The 17,341-nt window shown below is 41.6% G+C and overlaps 1 protein-coding gene across 1 annotated transcript in view; it reads left to right on the top strand.

Moving 5' to 3' along the window:
- The window catches only part of HIBADH (3-hydroxyisobutyrate dehydrogenase), a 112,399-nt gene continuing 108,286 nt past the window's right edge, over positions 13,229-17,341 (top strand). Inside the window, exon 1 of the mRNA XM_005679359.3 lies at positions 13,229-13,426. Within this exon, the coding sequence (XP_005679416.2) occupies positions 13,336-13,426 (91 nt within the window). The 5' untranslated portion in view covers positions 13,229-13,335. The remainder of the gene's footprint in view (positions 13,427-17,341) is intronic.

Here is a 17,341-nt window from a genome sequence, read left to right as displayed (position 1 = left end):
GCAGGCACAGGTAATGTATAAACTTTTCACCAATAGCCCCCTCACTCTGAGGTGGACACAGAAAAGAAGGAAGGTTTATGAGTAAATTGCATGACTAACAGGCTTAGGGGCAGGAAAAGGAATAATAGCTCCTTGGGGATCACTGACTTATCTTTAGACCGACAGTATCCTTTGTCTTTGTCTGATTAATGAAATAAGTTATGTTGCATATGGGACTATTAGAGTCCCTAATGAGTCAAATTAGTTCTCTTGAAAAGGCCCCAGTGGCCCTCTCAGCTTGCATCCTGGCACAGCACAAAGGCCTGGATCCAAGGCTTGTCTACTAGGACATGTAACTGGCTATAGTCACATAGGATGCCTTTCTTATCCCCAGTTCACAGTATCTGGGTGTTCCCAGAGTTCTGCTGAGCATGGACAGAGGCAGAAATTTCCTTTTGGTGGCACTGGATAAGGTTTACCAATCCTTTTGAGGTTGCAGGACTGTAAAGGTTTTTGAATGGACATTCTAAGATAGGGTAGCTTTCTGGCTTGGAGAAGGCAATGGCACCCCACTCCAGTACTCTTGCCTGGCAAATCCCATGGGCGGAGCGGCCTGGAACGCTACAGTCCATGGGGTTGCTGAGGGTCGGACATGACTGAGCAACTTCACTTTTACTTTTCACTTTCATGCATTGGAGAAGGAAAATGGCAACCCACTCCAGTGTTCTTGCCTGGAGAATCCCAGGGACAGGGGAGCCTGGTGGGCTGCCATCTATGGGGTCGCACAGAGTCGGACACGACTGAAGTGACTTAGCAGCAGCAGCAGCAGCAGCAGCAGCTTTCTGACTCCTTGGCCTCAAAGCACACTCAAACCTAGAATTAACCATTGGAAGAATTAAGCTTTGCCCTTAATTTCTAAGGGCAATAGCTGTTCGAGGCTTCATTCTGAACTTCCTAAGAGCGCTTGGTCTTTTTGAGGTGTGCCTTTAGGGGTTAAACGTGAACTTCATGTGAGGAGTTATTTTTCTATTCTAATTAAGGTCATGTGGCATTGCATGAATGAGTGCTAAGGTGCTTCCGTCATATCCGACTCTTTGAGATCTCATGGACTGTAGCCCACCAGGCTCCTCTGTCCATGGGATTCTCCAGGCAAGAGTACTGGAGTGGGTTGCCATGTCCTCCTCCAGAAGATCTTTCGGACCCAAGGATCGAACTCACATTTCTTATGTCTCCTGCATTGGCAGGGGGGTTCTTTACCACTAGCACCACCTAGGAGACCCTCATGTGGCATTAGTCTGTATGAAAATACTGAGCATACATCAGGACACCTGCCCAGACATTTTCTTGGGACAGTGGCATTGGAGGCATCAGTCTCTATTCAGTTCAGTTCAGTTCAGTCACTCAGTCGTGTCCAACTCTTTGACAGAGTACATCATAGTGTGTCTAGCCTCCTGACTGGTCTGGCTGTAGTCAGATTCCAAGTGACCTCCTGGGCCTTCTCTTGAGCTGCACTGTCCAATATAGTAGCCACTGGGCACACATGGCTATTAAACATTTTGTTTCCATTGAAATATGGTTGATTTACAATGTTGTGTTACTTTTAGGTGTACAACAAAGTAATGTCATGGCACTGACTTTCCAAGACAAGCAGACACCTCAATGACCAGTCTCAGTCTTTCTTCCCTGAGATATCCTTGCCATGCTATGGGGGCACCTGGAGAGCATTTGCATCTTGGCTCTACATCTTCAAGCATTTAACTCAGCTACGTCACTGCAGATGGTGACTGCAGCCATGAAATTAAAAGATGCTTACTCTTTGGAAGAAAAGTTATGATCAACCTAGATAGCATATGGAAAAGCAGAAGACATTACTTTGCCAACAAAGGTCCGTGTAGGCAAGGCTATGGTTTTTCCTGTGGTCATGTATGGATGTGAGAGTAGGACTGTGAAGAAGGCTGAGCACTGAAGAATTGATGCTTTTGAACTGTGGTGTTGGAGAAGACTCTTGAGAGTCCCTTGGACTGCAAGGAGATCCAACCAGTCCATTCTGAAGGAGATCAGCCCTAGAATTTCTTTGGAAGGAATGATGCTAAAGCTGAAACTCCAGTACTTTGGCCACCTCATGCGAAGAGTTGACTCATTGGAAAAGACTCTGATGCTGGGAGGGATTGGGGGCAGGAGGAGAGGGGGACGACAGAAGATGAGATGGCTGGATGGCATCACTGACTTGATGGACATGAGTCTGAGTGAACTCCAGGAGTTGGTGATGGACAGGGAGGCCTGGCATGCTGCGATTCATGGGGTCGCAAAGAGTCGGACATGACTGAGCAACTGAACTGAACTGAATAGATCAGGAGGGGTAGCCTTGGGCATCCCTTGGGTAGCATTTGGGATCAATCACCTCTGATCAAAACCGTCCGTGGGTTTTACTTCAATCAGGTTCCTGCTTGGTTTCCCATTTTTGTTTTTTTCTTATTCACTGTCCAGTGCAGACCTTCGGACTTGACAGTTATGTATGGAAGCTCCAGCCTCACGTTCTTGGCTTTCCTTCAAGGAATTTGGCTTAGACCCGTTTTACCAGATCTTCTTTATTTGTATGCCACCAGTTATTTAAAAAAAAAAAAAAAAGAGTTACCATAGCAGACTGAGTGCTATCCTTTCAAAGCCCTCCTTACAAGCTTGGCCCTTTACTGATGTCTGGGAACTTGAACTTGGGAAAGATTTCCTCCACCCTAACTAATAAGAATGGGCCTCCCCCATGGTTCAGCAGGTAAAGAATCCACCTGCAATGCAGGAGATCAGGGTTCGATTTTCGGGTTGGGAAGATCCCCTGGAAAAGGGAATGGCAACCCACTCCAGTATTCTTGCCTGGAGAATCCCATGGACAGAGGATCCTGGTGGGCCCCAGTCCATGGGGTCACAAAGAGTCAGACACGACTGAGCACAGAAGCACAACTAATAGGAATGGCTCACTATACCTAAACTGTTCACACCAACAATGCAGTTTATGCTGAACACCTCTGGAGTCTGGAATTTTGTGTTAGGCAGAGAGTACCTTTGTGACCAGCTCCTAATAAAAACTCTGGGCACAGGGTCTCTAATGAGCTTCCCTAGTAGATAACATTCTATTAATATGTGTGTAAAATGCTGGGGTATTAAGTATGTCCTGTCTCTCTCCACCAGCAGAGACTTCTTAGAAGTTTGTGCTTGGTTTCCTGTGAACTTTGTCCCATGTCCCCTTTATCTTTGCTATTTTGCTTTGTATCTTTTTGCTGAAATCAATCATAGCCATGAGTATGACTGAGAGGTGGTCTTGGAGACCCCATGAGACATATGTAATACACTGAACCCACTAGAGGAAGACTGGAATGTAAATGATTTTTGGTTTGATTTTCTCTCTGAAGAGAGTAAGAAGTGGAATCTCTTGCTACACCTAATATTGCAAAATGTGGTTGGGAGACCCAAAGCACAGAAGCTGAGGCTCATGGGACATGGAAAATTGGCAAATGATACAGACTTCTCAAAAGACACCCACTTGGAAAGGTACATCCAAGAGAAGTCATTGGAAGAAGGCCAAGGAAGTTTTGGAGGATTCAGCATGGCAGAAAGACACAAAAATCAGAGGCAGGACCCTCCTTGAACAGAATCCAAGGCCATGTCCCAGAAGGCGGAACAGAGAGATAAAGGCTGGTTTTGTCCCAGCCACAATGACAGAGTAGGCTAAAAGGAAGAATTCTGCTGAAATGAAACAAAACAAAACAAAAAACTAGTATCAGCACATGGAAAAACTTCTTTCTTAAGAAATACTGTTCTTGATAAAGCTGGAGTCAGAAGTTATTTTAGGAACAAAACGTTCACAAATAGAGGATTAAAAAGGGATAAAGGGAATTATCGAAATATTTTCATTTTTTATCCTAGAAAATGCAAGTTACTTTTGTATTCCTATGCTTAGGGTGAATTAGGTTTAGCATTGAATGTTTTTAAATTGTCCAATATTCAAAAATATACTAGGCTTCATTAGTTTTACTATCTCATAAAAAACCAAGTTTTAATTTCCCAGTGAGAAGACAGCCTCTGATTTTTCAAGAGACATAATATGAAAATGGACTTTGGAACCAGATGCCTGCTTTTAGTTTTAGGTCTGGTTGCTAGTTATGTGATCTTGGACAGATTAATAACCTCTATATGTCTTAATGATCTCATCTTAAAATGAAAATAATACAGTTACTTCATAGAGTTATGAAAGGGCTACTTAGATTAATCTATATAAAGAATTCAGAGTGCCTAGCATATAGTATATGCTCAAGAAATGGTAGATGTTATTATTGTAATAAGATATACTTCTTGTGTTCTTAGAAAGTGAGTTTACAGGATGTTCTAAATACTTGAGGACTATAAAGATATGCCCTGTTAACTTGTAAATGAGATAAAATAAAACCTCTAAGAATTTAGCCGTAAAATGAATAAAAAATGAATCACCCGAAAGATAGCTTGAAGGTGCAGTGTAACCAGTTTGAAATCATTACCGTATCTTAAGAACATATCAATCAAAACAAAGTGTTCCTCTGTGGGTGGATAGGATAGTAGTTCCAGGCCTTTAGGTTTTATGACTCAGTTTAAAAAAAAAATAAAAGAGGATCCAATGAAGTGCTGCTAACTTTTCAATTTACCAAAAACGAGTGTGAAAAAGACCCACCAGTCTTTTGGCACCATCATGGCATAAAGGAAAATATGTTTTGCCATAAAAAATAATAAATGCCGTATTCTCAGAACAAACACAATTGTTCCCATAAAGGCCACTAATCCAGAGAGATATTATTTTCTTTTCTTTCAAAATAGGTGAAAATCTCATTAAAGGCAAGCAACACTCTTTTGGACTAGCCCTTGGAATAAGAAACAAAGAATCACAGAGGGAAATGTTGGAACTGCCCATTCTCTAGGGAAAAGGAAGTTTTAACATCAGTCTTTGACCTTTTCTTGGTCCCAGTTGCAATACCACTTCGAATGTGAAGATAAACATAGGAGATTTAGGCATCTGATTTTGAGTACTTCCTGTCACTACAATCACAAAGGGGCATTCACTAGACAGTTGATTCATTGGTTTCTCTGTGTTTGATTTCATGTTCATGAAACAGCCTTCTATGTTCCATGTAGGTCCGCCAATAGGGAGAGAATATGTTGACTCCATGAACCTTACTTTATTTATTTTTTTCTGGCCATGCCATGTGGTTTGAGGGATGTTAGCTCACTGCTCAGGGATCGAAAATGCACCCTGGGCTGTGAAAATGTGTCGTCCTAACCAGGGAATTCTTAACTCCATGAACTTTAAACATTTCTGGCAAGTCACTGGAATCCAGCAACATGGGTGGATTTGGAGAGCATTACCCTAAGCGAAGTAAGTCAGAAAGAGAAAGAAAAATACTTTATGATATATATTACTTATATATGGAATCTAAAAAAAACAGCAAACTTATGAATGTAACAAGAAAGAAGCAGTCTCACAGATACAGAGAGCAAATTAGTGATTAACAGCAGGGTGAGGGAAGGGAGGAGGGCCAATACAAGGGTAAACTACTAGGTATAAAATAAGCTACAAGGATATATTGCACAGGACAGGGAATATTGCCAACATTTTAAATATCTACAAATGCAGCAAAACCTGTAAAAATTGTGAGTCACTATGTTGTATACTTGAAACTCATATAATGTTATACACCAACTATACGTCAATAAAAGAAAAAAAATGAAAACAGATGAAGTAAAAATTCCCTGAATTTACTTCCTGCTAATTTCTCCTTTCCTTCACAGGCCACGTTTCCTGGGGGAAAAAAAAGACAATATTCATTGTCTCTGTCCATTTTGCCATCTGTCATTGTCCCCTAGTGTATTGGGAGCTGGCCCTATCATTTCATTGCAAATGTTCTTCTTTACTAAAGGCAACAATAATTCTTAGTTGCAAAAGCCTACAAAGACTTTTCTGTGCTTATCATATCTCTCACTCGATAAGCACTGACATGGGAAATATTTTCTTTGAACTGTTCTATTTTAACTTCTCTGACATCTCTCTGTCCTCATTTCCTGTCTTCTTTAGACTCTCCCTCTTGGTCTTTATAAGCTCTAATTCTTCTTCCACTCCCTAGAGTGTTCTCAGGATTTTTATCCACTCTAGAAATGTTCGGAAGGACCCCATCTACACTCATGACTTTCATTATCATCTATTAGCCCATGACTTCCAAATGTATATGTCTAACTTCAACTCTCCATCTGGCCAACTGCCCCTGGACACATCCACTTCAAACTCAAAATAACCCAGTTCCCTATTGTGGGAAATGGCACTTTTGTCTAACCAGTCACCCAAGTCAAAACCCTAGGAATCTACCTTGATTATTACTTCTCTCTCTCTCTCTCTTTTTTTTTTTTTTGGCTGCACCATGCAGCATGTGGGATCTTAGTTCCTCAAAAAAGGATCAAACCTGTGTCCCCTGCAATAAAAGCAAGGAGCTTAGCCACTGCACTGCCAGGGAAGTCCCTTTCTTTCAAATCTCCTTCAGTATTCAGAAGTAACAGTTACCAACAGTTTCACCTCCCAGACGCCTCTCCTACTTGTCCCTTTCTCCCTATGCCCATTGTTATTGCCAGCATGACTAGTTCCTGAACATCTCTCATGTCTTAGATAGCTTTACCTTATAAGGCAGCCGCTATCAATGCTCATTCTGTGGCAGAACTATTTGAGAAAATTAAAAAATAAAGGTAAATGCTCAATGACTCACCCCAGAAATTACTTTTAGTTGAGCCCTGGGCTTTAGTATTTTGGAAAAGTTCTAATATGCATCTGGGACTCCAAACCACACAGTTTTATGGTCTTCATAGATGAATTGGACCATACAGAAATAATCTGACTTAGAAATATCAAAGTGACTGAAGGCTACCAAAATTATGTCACGGGTCTCTGGTAATTATAGCTTTAAGCAAAACTAAATAAACAAAAGCAAAACCAAAAACCTCTGTTATTTTTGTTATAATTGATATATTGGATATAGATGCACTGCATCTTCAGTCATGAAAGGGTCAATAGGTTATATGAGCGCATGACGTGAATATTGGAGAATGCGTGACTTGTTCAAAAGGCATTCTGATGCCAATTTTTTAAAAGCAGCTAAGAATGGCTAAGTGACTAAGTTGTGGCCAGTGGGGAAGGGAAATTGTGGAGTGGCTTATAAAGAAGAATTCTGAAAATGACCATCCACTACCATATTCCTTTCCTTTACCTTTTCTCCTCCTTTTCTTTTATGTGGGACCACCAGCAGCCACCTTGGATGGTGAAGTAAGCATGAAGCCAGAAACCAGTGGCAGACAGTAAAACAAAAAGAGGAGCCTGGGTTTTTGATAACTCAAGAGTTGCCATAATGATCCTGGTTTGTCTATGTTTAGACTTCTTTTATGCGATGATTAACCAGACTGCTATCATTTGGCCTCTGTTTCATTCAGCTAAACCTGATGCTGTTACAATTTTTGAAGGTAACTTTAGGTATCGTTTCTTAGCCAGACTTTACCATTTTCTTGACTGCTTATTTATTGTTGTGGAAAAGAAAGAGAATGAGAGGGGGAGAGAGAAAGACAGAACCTGGTATTTCAGAGTCATCTGGCAAGAGAGACAGTATCATTTTATGGTGGAGGTGAGTGAATAAGAAAATAGCTTGGAGACAGATGTAAAATGATTAGATAGCCTGGGTCTTTAAGGGGAAAGCTTTTTTTTTTTCCCTCTCTTTCCCAGATTCTGAGGACATGACTGTTAGATCTTTTGTCACATGGATCCCTGAAGCCAAAGTTTTGTTTTTTATTTTTTTTCAGAATATTTTTTTTTCTGTTGTTGAGATTGGGTAATTTCTGCTCTTCTAGCTTCTTGCTCACTGATTCTTTCCTCTATTCTGCTGTAGAGCTCATTTTTTGAGGGTTTGTTTTTTTCTTTCAGTTATTACATTCTTCAACTAAAATTTTCATTTATTTCTTTGTTATATCTTTTTTTTTTTTTTTTACTGTGCTGATGTGTTTACTCACTCAGTCATGTCCGGCTCTTTGCGACCCCATGGGCTGTAATCTGCCGGGCTCCTTTGTCGATGGGGATTCTCCAGGCAAAAATTCTGGTGTGTGTTGCTGTGCCCTCCTCCAGGGGATCTTCCCAACTCAGGGATCGAACCCAGATCTCCCACATTGCAGGCAGATTCTTTACCATCAGAGCCACCAGGGAAGCCTATAAATACTGGAGTGGGTAGCCTATCCCTTCTCAGGGGATCTTCCTGATCCAGGAATTGAACTGGGGTCTCCTGCATTGCAGGTGGATTCTTTACCAGTTGAGCTACCAGGGAAGCCCTTTCCCCTCTCCTCCCATTTAAGGGTATTCTAACTGCTTATTGAAACATTTTTTGATGGCTACTTTAAAATGTTTTTCAAATAATTTTAACTTCTCTGTCACGTTTGTATTGACATTTTCTTTTTATTAGTTTGCAATCTTCCTGGTTCTTGGTATCATGAATAATTCTGATTGAAGCCTGAGTGCTTTGGGTATTGTGACACTTTGGATCTTATTTTAATCCCCTCTTTTAGCTGGCTTTCCTGACACTGCTCTGGTGAGGGAATGGAGGGGGCATTGTCTTTGTTAATGCCAGATGGGGATAGAAGTCTAGGTTCCGTTTTTTGCCTCTGTTGATACCTATTGGGGGGTGGGGCTGGGGCTCCTCATTGCTGTTAAGTGGTAGTGGGAGTTTCAACTCCCCACTGGGCTTCCACTGATATGCCCCTAGCCTAGAAGGGTAGGAGTGTTCCCTAGGTGGCCTCCGCTGACACCATGGCAGTGAGGGGTGGCCTCCTTACCTCTGATGGTGGAGGAAGTCCAGTCATTCCACACGGCCCCTCTGACTCTTACTGTCAGGTGGGGGTGGAAGCCTCACCACGTGGTTTCCAATGACATCTTGGGGATAGGGGAGAATGTGTGAATGGGTACTTGTTACTATCCAGCAGTGGGAAAAATCCTGGCTGTCTACTTGGCTTTCTCTGAAACACACGAATGGAGCTGAAGTGTAGAGAGATTGGGCTGTTAAGATATTGGAGTGTCTCATTATGGCTCTGAGGGTGTGGAAGTTGGTTCCTCACCTGGCCTTTACTGGCGTGAGTGTGACGAGGGCCGTAGGTTTTTATTATATGGTATTTGTCTGCAGTAGTGTGGTTATTTTCTAAAGGCTTTCTATCTTGCTAGGCTGCCCCTTTTTTTGGCCCTTTGGCTAACAAGAGTAGTCTTTTACTGGGGTATTTGGGTTTGTGCTTCTTGGCTATTTGGGGTTGCTGGTTTTGGGATTCTCTAGTACCCAGTATGTGACATAAAATGCTAAATGAAAATCCAAGAACTTGCCTCTGTGTTCCTGTTTGGATCTTGAGGTCTTTAGCTAGTATCCCTTCTTTTATTCACTTTTCAGAGTCTTCTTATTGTAATAGAGCAAGGACGTGTGTGCCCACTGTGCAGAAAACCAAACTCTGACAGTGAGTGTTTGCAGTAAAGTAAGGGTTTATTTGCTCGGTGCCAAGCAAGGGAAACAGGCAGCTCATGCTCAAAACACCTGAGCTTCTTGATGGCTTTCAGACAGGGTTTTTAAAGACAGTATTAGGGGAGAGGGCTGTAGAATGCATAATCAGCTTGTGGACCTTCACATCAGTTGATGGTGAGGATGACGTTTCAGGAATCTCAACTTTCTGATTCCAACCAATCTGGGGTCTACCTGCTTGCAGTTAGCACATAAGTCACCATCCTCTATCTGGATGAGGGTCTTAGATTCTATTGAGCAACTCAAAGATATGCATCAGGTTGTTATCAATGTCCCGTTAGGAGGGATTCCTGTGATTAATCATTCATTAACTGCTTAAGCCTGCTCTTTAGAACTCAATGAAGGCCATGGAAACTAAAGACTTTTTTCCTTTCAAATATGAAACGGGCGACATGCTGGGGCTTTTGTACCTGGGAAGACCCCTCAGGGTCCTCATCGGTTTCAACTCCCCTTTTTCCCCTCCTTTTTCTTTGACACTCCTCAATTTTGAGGAGTACAGGGGCAGAATAAGAAACAGAATAAAGTTCTGGATAGAGAGATTAATCATAGACCTACCAAGGGAATTTGGTTTTAGAGGGACTTGGTTTTAGTATGTTTATTTTTGACGTAATGTCCAGAGTTTTTAATTGTACTGTGTGGGAGGAAAAGAGAAAAATACATCTACTGCATTTTCCCAGAAGCGGAAGCAAAGATCCTATAATGCACTAAAACACAATTTCAAGCAAAACTACACAGCAGTGACTTAGGGAGAAGTTACAGGGCCTTTCCAGCAAAAATATCAGGAAGGCAATCAAGTAAAGCCAGCCACAGGAGTAACTGTTTTTTCAGATACATTAAGATCTGTAAGCACCTTTAAATAGGAATAGTTACTTTAAAAAATCAAGGTGCTTATGAGAAAACTTCTATGAAAACCTCAGAGCATTAATTTATGAAGCAACATAGGGCTTTTAAGAAACTATACTAAACTACATGATGTAGGAATATGGAGAAATTATAACTTACCCCTGGGTCCTAGTTCAGCAAAATGAATCAAACTTTCAATGCCATTCAGTCCCTTTTCAAAACCAGCACATTCTTTTTTTTTTTTTTTAATTAAAAAGCCCTCATGTGTAACTTTAGATCTGCTTCCTCTTCTTTCTGAGTTATTTCTTCTCTTCCTTTTAGTCCTAGGAGAAAGCAGTTCTTAAGAAGAGACTTTTGTAAAGAAACATTCATTTTCTGAGAAAAGAGTCCTACAAACAATTTAGAGAAACAAGCACTGTAGCTCACAATAAAAACAACAAAAATCCATCTGATTGGATATAAAATCTCAAGAGGACTGGTATATAAACTTAAGGAGTTGGGAGATCAATTGATACGTGGGCCTGTTTTCTAAATACCTCTGCTATGTAGGCTCACTTAGTTGAAAGGCAGACTGCATGTCAACAACTGGGAAATGGCAACCCACTCCAGTGGTCTTGCCTGCAGAATCCCAGGGACAGGGGAGCCTGGTGGGCTGCTGTCTCTGGGGTCGCACAGTCTGACACGACTGAAGTGACTTAGCAGCAGCAGCAGCAGCAGTGCACTAACAATTGTAGTTCATTGTTTGCAGGAGGTCTATTCAAGCTGAAACCTAAATAAACCAGCAATAGATGATCAGGTACGAAATGCTCCAGAAATTAGTAAGTAGATTTGGGTGGGGACCCAAATCTAGGAGACTGTCCCCATGGCTGAAATAATTTTTTTCTTTCCTATCTTCTTCCTTTCTTTGGTTTGGGTTTGTGTGGGGTACAGGGCTGGTGTGGAGAAAAAGTCAAAGAAAGGATCTGCTCCTCTATCAGTTACAGATAGCGATCTTGCACTCTGTACCAGTTTTTGGAAACACTGCTACCATGCCAAGAACCCTGAGAGAGCATACTTAGAAATCATCCAATTCCTTTAGAAACTTTGAACTCCTGTGTGTGGCTGCAGTGAGGTTAAAAAAAAGTCATATCTGTTGATTCTGCTACTTAGATCAAAAGGCTGGGTAAAAACAACCTAGGCAAGTGAATAAATAAAATGAATTCAGGGGAGTGGTTTCTATTGTCCTAGTCTATTCTCACTCTCTTTCCTTCTGTACTGTGCAGTGTGCTAAGTTGCTTCGGTCCTGTCCAACTCTTTGTAACCCTATGGACTGTAGCCTGCCAAGCTCCTCTGCCCCTGGAATTCTCCAGACAAGAATACTGGAGTGGGTTGCCATGTCCTCCTCCAGGGGATCTTCCTGACCCAGGGATGGAGCCTGTATTTCTTACCTCTCTTGACTTTGCAGGTGGGTTCTTCAATACTAGTGCCACCTGAGAAGCCCCTTCCTTCTGTACTACTTTTCCATAAAAAAACAAACAAAACCCGAAAAGCAGCAAGTCTTTGTTTTGGGTGTCCATGGCTCCCAAACCTTCCACGGGGTCAGTGAGGAAGTGAAGCCCTGTAATCATCGCCAAAGGTTTCAGAGATTCAAATATGTACACCAAGCACAGATAGAAGAATGCATAAATCTCCTTTCTGACACACAGACATACTTTCTGCACCTTCATTTGCCTCTCAGTTCAGTTCAGTAGCTCAGTTGTGTCTGACTCTTTGCAACCCCATGGACTGCAGCACTTCAGGCTCCCCAGTACATCACCAGTTCCTGGAGCCTATTCAGACTCATGTCCATCGTGTTGGTGATGCCATCCAACCATCTCATCCTCTGTCATCCCCTTCTCCTCCTGCCTTCAATCCTTCCCAGCATCAGGATCTTTTCCAATGAGTCGGCTTCTCGAACCAGGTGGCCAAAGTATTGGAGTTTCAGCTTCAGCATCGGTCTCTCCAATGAATATTCAGGACTGATTTCCTTTTCGATTGACTGGTTTGATCTCCTTGCAGGCCAAGGAACTCTCAAGAGTCTTCAACACCACAGTTCAAAAGCATCAATTCTGGCACTCAGCTTTCTTTAAATGAAATGGGTGCAGAATTTTCAAACATTAGAGAAATATATATTCGAGGATCAAGTTCCTAGCAATTCTATACTTCGAAGAAAACAGTATTGTTTTCCTACAATTTTTCAAATTTATGGGGAAACTATTCCGCAAATTAAAATCAGCTGAGTCTGATAAAATTATTGCATTCATGGTAGATTTCTGTGCAATGAATAGACACTAAAAACACAAATGCTAACATCAAGAGGCCCAGGTTTTATTGAAGTTAAAAAGGGATCACTGTTCTTGGAAAACATGGGAATTTCTGCTCTTGCTTAAATATTGCAGCAGCTGCCGCGAGCCAAAGTTCTGTCCTTGTCTGCATGGAAGCAACACGTGCAGTTACAGCACTCAAGGGGCAGTTCTGAGGGGCAGGTGTTACAAGGAGGCTCTGAGTGACAGCCACCGCCTCCCACACGCCCTCTCCGTTTTGGTAAACAAGCAGACTCCAACCCGCAGTCCGTACATAAGGGAGGAACCTGGGGGCGGGGTCAGGGAGCAGGTATGCGCCTTCCTATTGGTGGTTCACAAAGGGCGGAGAGACCTGGGATTTCTGATTGACCTTCTTCCCTGTCTGTAAGGTGATTGACGGCGCTTGTCCCGCCGGGCCACGCCTCTCGGCTCCGTGCTCCTCCTCTCGCGGGTTGGTGTCCGCCCCGAGCAGCAGAGCGCGTGCGCATGCGGCCCCACGCCGCAGCAGAGCCCGCCCGCCGTACCACGCACCCTGGCAGTCAGTGGGTGAGCCGGGAGCTGCGGAGGTCACCGTGGGGAGGCGGGGCGGGGGCAGCATGGCAGCCTCCTTATGGCTCCGTGGAGCCGCCTCCGGCCTCCGGTATTGGAGCCGCCGGCAGCCTCCGGCAGTGGCCAGCCTTGCAGCGGGTAAGGACCTCGCTCCTTCTTCCCCCCGTCCCTCCTCCGGTCGCCCGCTTCTCGCTCGCTCATCGGAAGAGGTTTTTTCACCGGAGGCGCTGCGATTAGATCGGGGCTTAAAACCCAACATTTTGGCTGGTTCCAAGGCCTAGGCTTTTCTGCGGCCGCGGCTCGCGCCGCCAGTGCGTCTCCCAACTATCCCCACCTGGATCTATATGAATAGGGTTTAGCGTCCTTCTGGGACTTAGTAATGCGAAGAGCTTGGGATAAAGGGAGGAGTGTTTGGGTCCGATTCGTGCCTCTTTGGAGTTAGGACTTTGAGGACAATTGGAGGGCCCAGCCCCACGGGCGACCCCCTACCCACGCCGGCGACCCCTGGCCTTGCAGAGCTGGCTGGCCTTTCAACGCCCCGGGTGGGCGCCGCCGTCTGTCCGCAGGACCTGATTTTTGTTAAACTACCTTAACTGTTTCAGATGTTTTTACACAAATGGAGTCTATACAAACCAGATGATCAGTCTTTCCAGCAAAGTTTTAAGTCACCTTTGGGTGGCCAGGCGGGCTCCTTACCCTTCCCCCCAGCCTCCCAAGTTCTCTGTAACTGTGCCACCTGAAGATGGCACTTCTGTCAATTTATTAACCAGAATACTTTCTGTGTCCTTAAAATTGCGGCCTGAAGCTCTCCTGCTTCCGTCCCCTTCCACCCTCCGTATCATTATAACTTAACGGAAGCTAACCATCGATTTAGGAAGAAACAGGTTTTTTTAGACCCACAGAGAACTAATAGTCTTTTCATTTTTTCAGAGGAAAGAACCTAAAGCCTTTCGGATAAGTGAATTAGGATATTACAACAGGACCTAAAAAGTAGTCCTTGGTTCTTCCTGATTCCTTCATGTTTCTTCTACAGCAGGACTCGTGTTTAATTGAAAAATTGGTTGGTTTGTGCGGACACTGCCATTGTCTTCCTGTAAAAATTTTTAGTTTTGACAGTACACTGTTTAACACTCTCATACTTGAGAGTTTTGAGAAAGCCTTGGTATTAATTTTTTTCTGATCCTCATGAATAAAAATACAGCAGGCTGAGAATTGAGTTCTTGACAGACTCCCTTCCTATCCCTCAGTAAAAACCTATGCAGAAGAGTGGATTTCCTCTCTGGTTTGAAAAAAGAAAGCTCGCTGTGATGAGAGAAAACAGATGTCTGATACAGAATCACACTAATAAGATACAAACTCACAGAATTTGTCAAACTGGAGTGTAACCACTGCTTGATCTACATCTATTAAACTACAGACAATGCCTCCCACGTTGGAGATATTAAAAACACAACACTTTTCTGCAATAGTAAATGTAGCGCCAGTTTTCAGATGAATGTGTGATTCTTTCAGTTTTGATTAGTCAAAGAAGACATATGTGCTGTTTAGTGGTTTTACAAGGTGTTCTAATGATATTTTAATGAACCCTTGAAGTACCTTTTAGAGTTACGAAAGTTCTTAAAATTCATGGAAGAGGAGTCAGAGGCCTTTGACTATAATAAATGCTTCTCTAGACTGGAAAGGCCTACCTTGAAACATTGATAGACTACTTTGGCATATAAAGTACCCAAAGACATTGTAATAAGGTAGATATATGACAAATTTTGAATTTTTTTTGTTTGGTGTGTGTGTGATGATTGTTTAAAATGCTTCAGTATTCTTACTCTGGAATTGTTTTAAATGTTTTTGTTAATTTACTACAAAAGTGTTAACTTTTTTGATGTTGGAGTCTTAAAAATTACATGCCAATTTGGAGTCTAGGGACATTAAGAAAAACAGCCAAGTTCAAATAGTAACATTATTTAGTGTTCTAAATTCTGTAGACTGTCTCCATGGTATGTTGAACATGTTTATATCATGTGGAGGGTAATATTATAAAGATCTGTACAGTTATTTACAGTTTGAAAAAAATAAGATCTAGTAGTTACTGGTTAATAGCTTATCTTAATTTTAATATTTAAAGCATTAAAAAGGAAATAGAAAAGTGAGAAGCATTAAACTAGCCATACATTACTATTGCATCACCATTTAATAAAAGTAAGTTTTGTGTCTTATCTTAAAAGGCAATTAAATTTAGTTTCAGACTTCTTTGTACAGACAAAATAATTACAGATGTTGACCCTCTATAGCCATTGTGATTCACTAACAAGTACAAGTAAAAATAAATTTGTAACAGATCATCTTAAAGTGACCACCTGAGCAAAATTGGAATGGGAAAATTAGCCAGAATTATAGACAGAAATGGGAATACATTTCTTTATTATTGACACTGTGGGTGTATGAAATCTGCTTTTAAAACAGCATAACTCCTTGTGTAAATAAGACTAATGGCATTTTTTTTCTCTTTGCATTAGCTTCTAGGGTTGCACATGAAGCTCTGAGAAGCTGCACATGACCTTGGGACCAAAAGTTGACCTTAATATTGCATAAGGAAAATACAATTGACCTTTGAACAAAATCGGTTTGAACTGCAAGGGTCAGCTTAAAAATTTTTTTTTTTCAATGAATTTGTACTACAGTTGGTTTATGCAGATTTGGAACCATGGATGTGGAGGGCCAACTACAAATTATATTTGGATTTTGTGAGGAGCGTCACAAAACCCCCACTTGTTCAGAGGTCAACTGTATTTCTAAAATAACTTGATGCAAATAATAGAAGCCTTTATAGAGTCACTACCGTTAGTCTAGTAATATTTAGCATTAACACAAAAGGAATGCTTATGACATAATATGTGATAAAGTAGGACACCAAGTTGTATATACAACATGTGTCATGATATAATCTAAAAAATGCATTCAGAAGACTGGTAGGGCTGTACAGAAAGCTAACTGGTTATTTTTGTGTAGTGAAATTAACTTTTTCCCGTATGACTTTATTAGTTGTTGTTTAGTTGCTAAGTCATGTCTGACTCTTTGTGGACTGTAGCACACCAGGCTCATCTGTCCATGGGATTCTCCAGGCAAAAATACTGGAGTGTTGCCATTTCCTTCTCCAAGGGATCTTCACAACCCAGGGATCTAACCCATGTTTCCTGCATTGGCAGGCAGATTCTTTATCACTGAGCCATTAGGGAAGCACCTTTTTCATATTTTCCAGTTTTTTACAATGAATTACTTTGATGCAAGGAAAAAAAAAACTTTTGGAAATATAATTAACCTCTTACCAATTTTTGCATTTTTATACTTGGAGTAGCCTGATTTGGGTTGACAGTGTTAACAAGATATGGGTAATTTTGTCCATGTACCATTGGAGAAAGAGGTCGTAACCTATAATTTTACAGCTATCAATTTAGAGATTAACTTTGCCAAATTTTCTGGCTATTTCTTCCTCCTATGTGGTGGTACTGAGAATCACAGAGGTTTGCTGATTAGATACAATCGTTTCTTTAATCTCTATTTCATTTCCTAGTACATGTTCATATTTTTCAGAGCTTCTCTAAATCTTTTACTCAGTGTTACCAGTCTATGAACAGTCAGTTGCAGAGAGATGGCAGTACATAAGTGGTTTAGATAACTTGGAGGTTGACTCTAGGTCTGGGAGGAAAGGATATTGGAGAGTAAACCTGAAATGTTTGTTTAATGGTTGCTGTAATACCAATTAAATTAATTGTTTGCTGGATCCATTTTATCATTATCTTTTGTTTTGTTGATTTTTATCCCCATTTGATGAAACCTCTCTCTAGTTAGTAATTCATTCATATAACATTATTAAACAAACTGTGTGCCACCAGGGCACATTTTATTATAGAAGTAGTTATAAACGTCGTTTTACCATATGCACATGGTAAAAACTCAAAAGGTGATAGAATGGAAAGTGAGACTCTGTGCCATCAGTCCAACTCTTTAGCTGTAACTGCTGTTTCTTACGTGTCTTACAGAAATTTGAAAGAATTT

Source organism: Capra hircus, chromosome 4 (assembly GCF_001704415.2).
Source record: "Capra hircus breed San Clemente chromosome 4, ASM170441v1, whole genome shotgun sequence".
In the NCBI taxonomy this organism is placed as follows: Eukaryota; Metazoa; Chordata; class Mammalia; order Artiodactyla; family Bovidae; genus Capra; species Capra hircus.
This window is presented reverse-complemented; position numbering and strand designations above follow the sequence as displayed.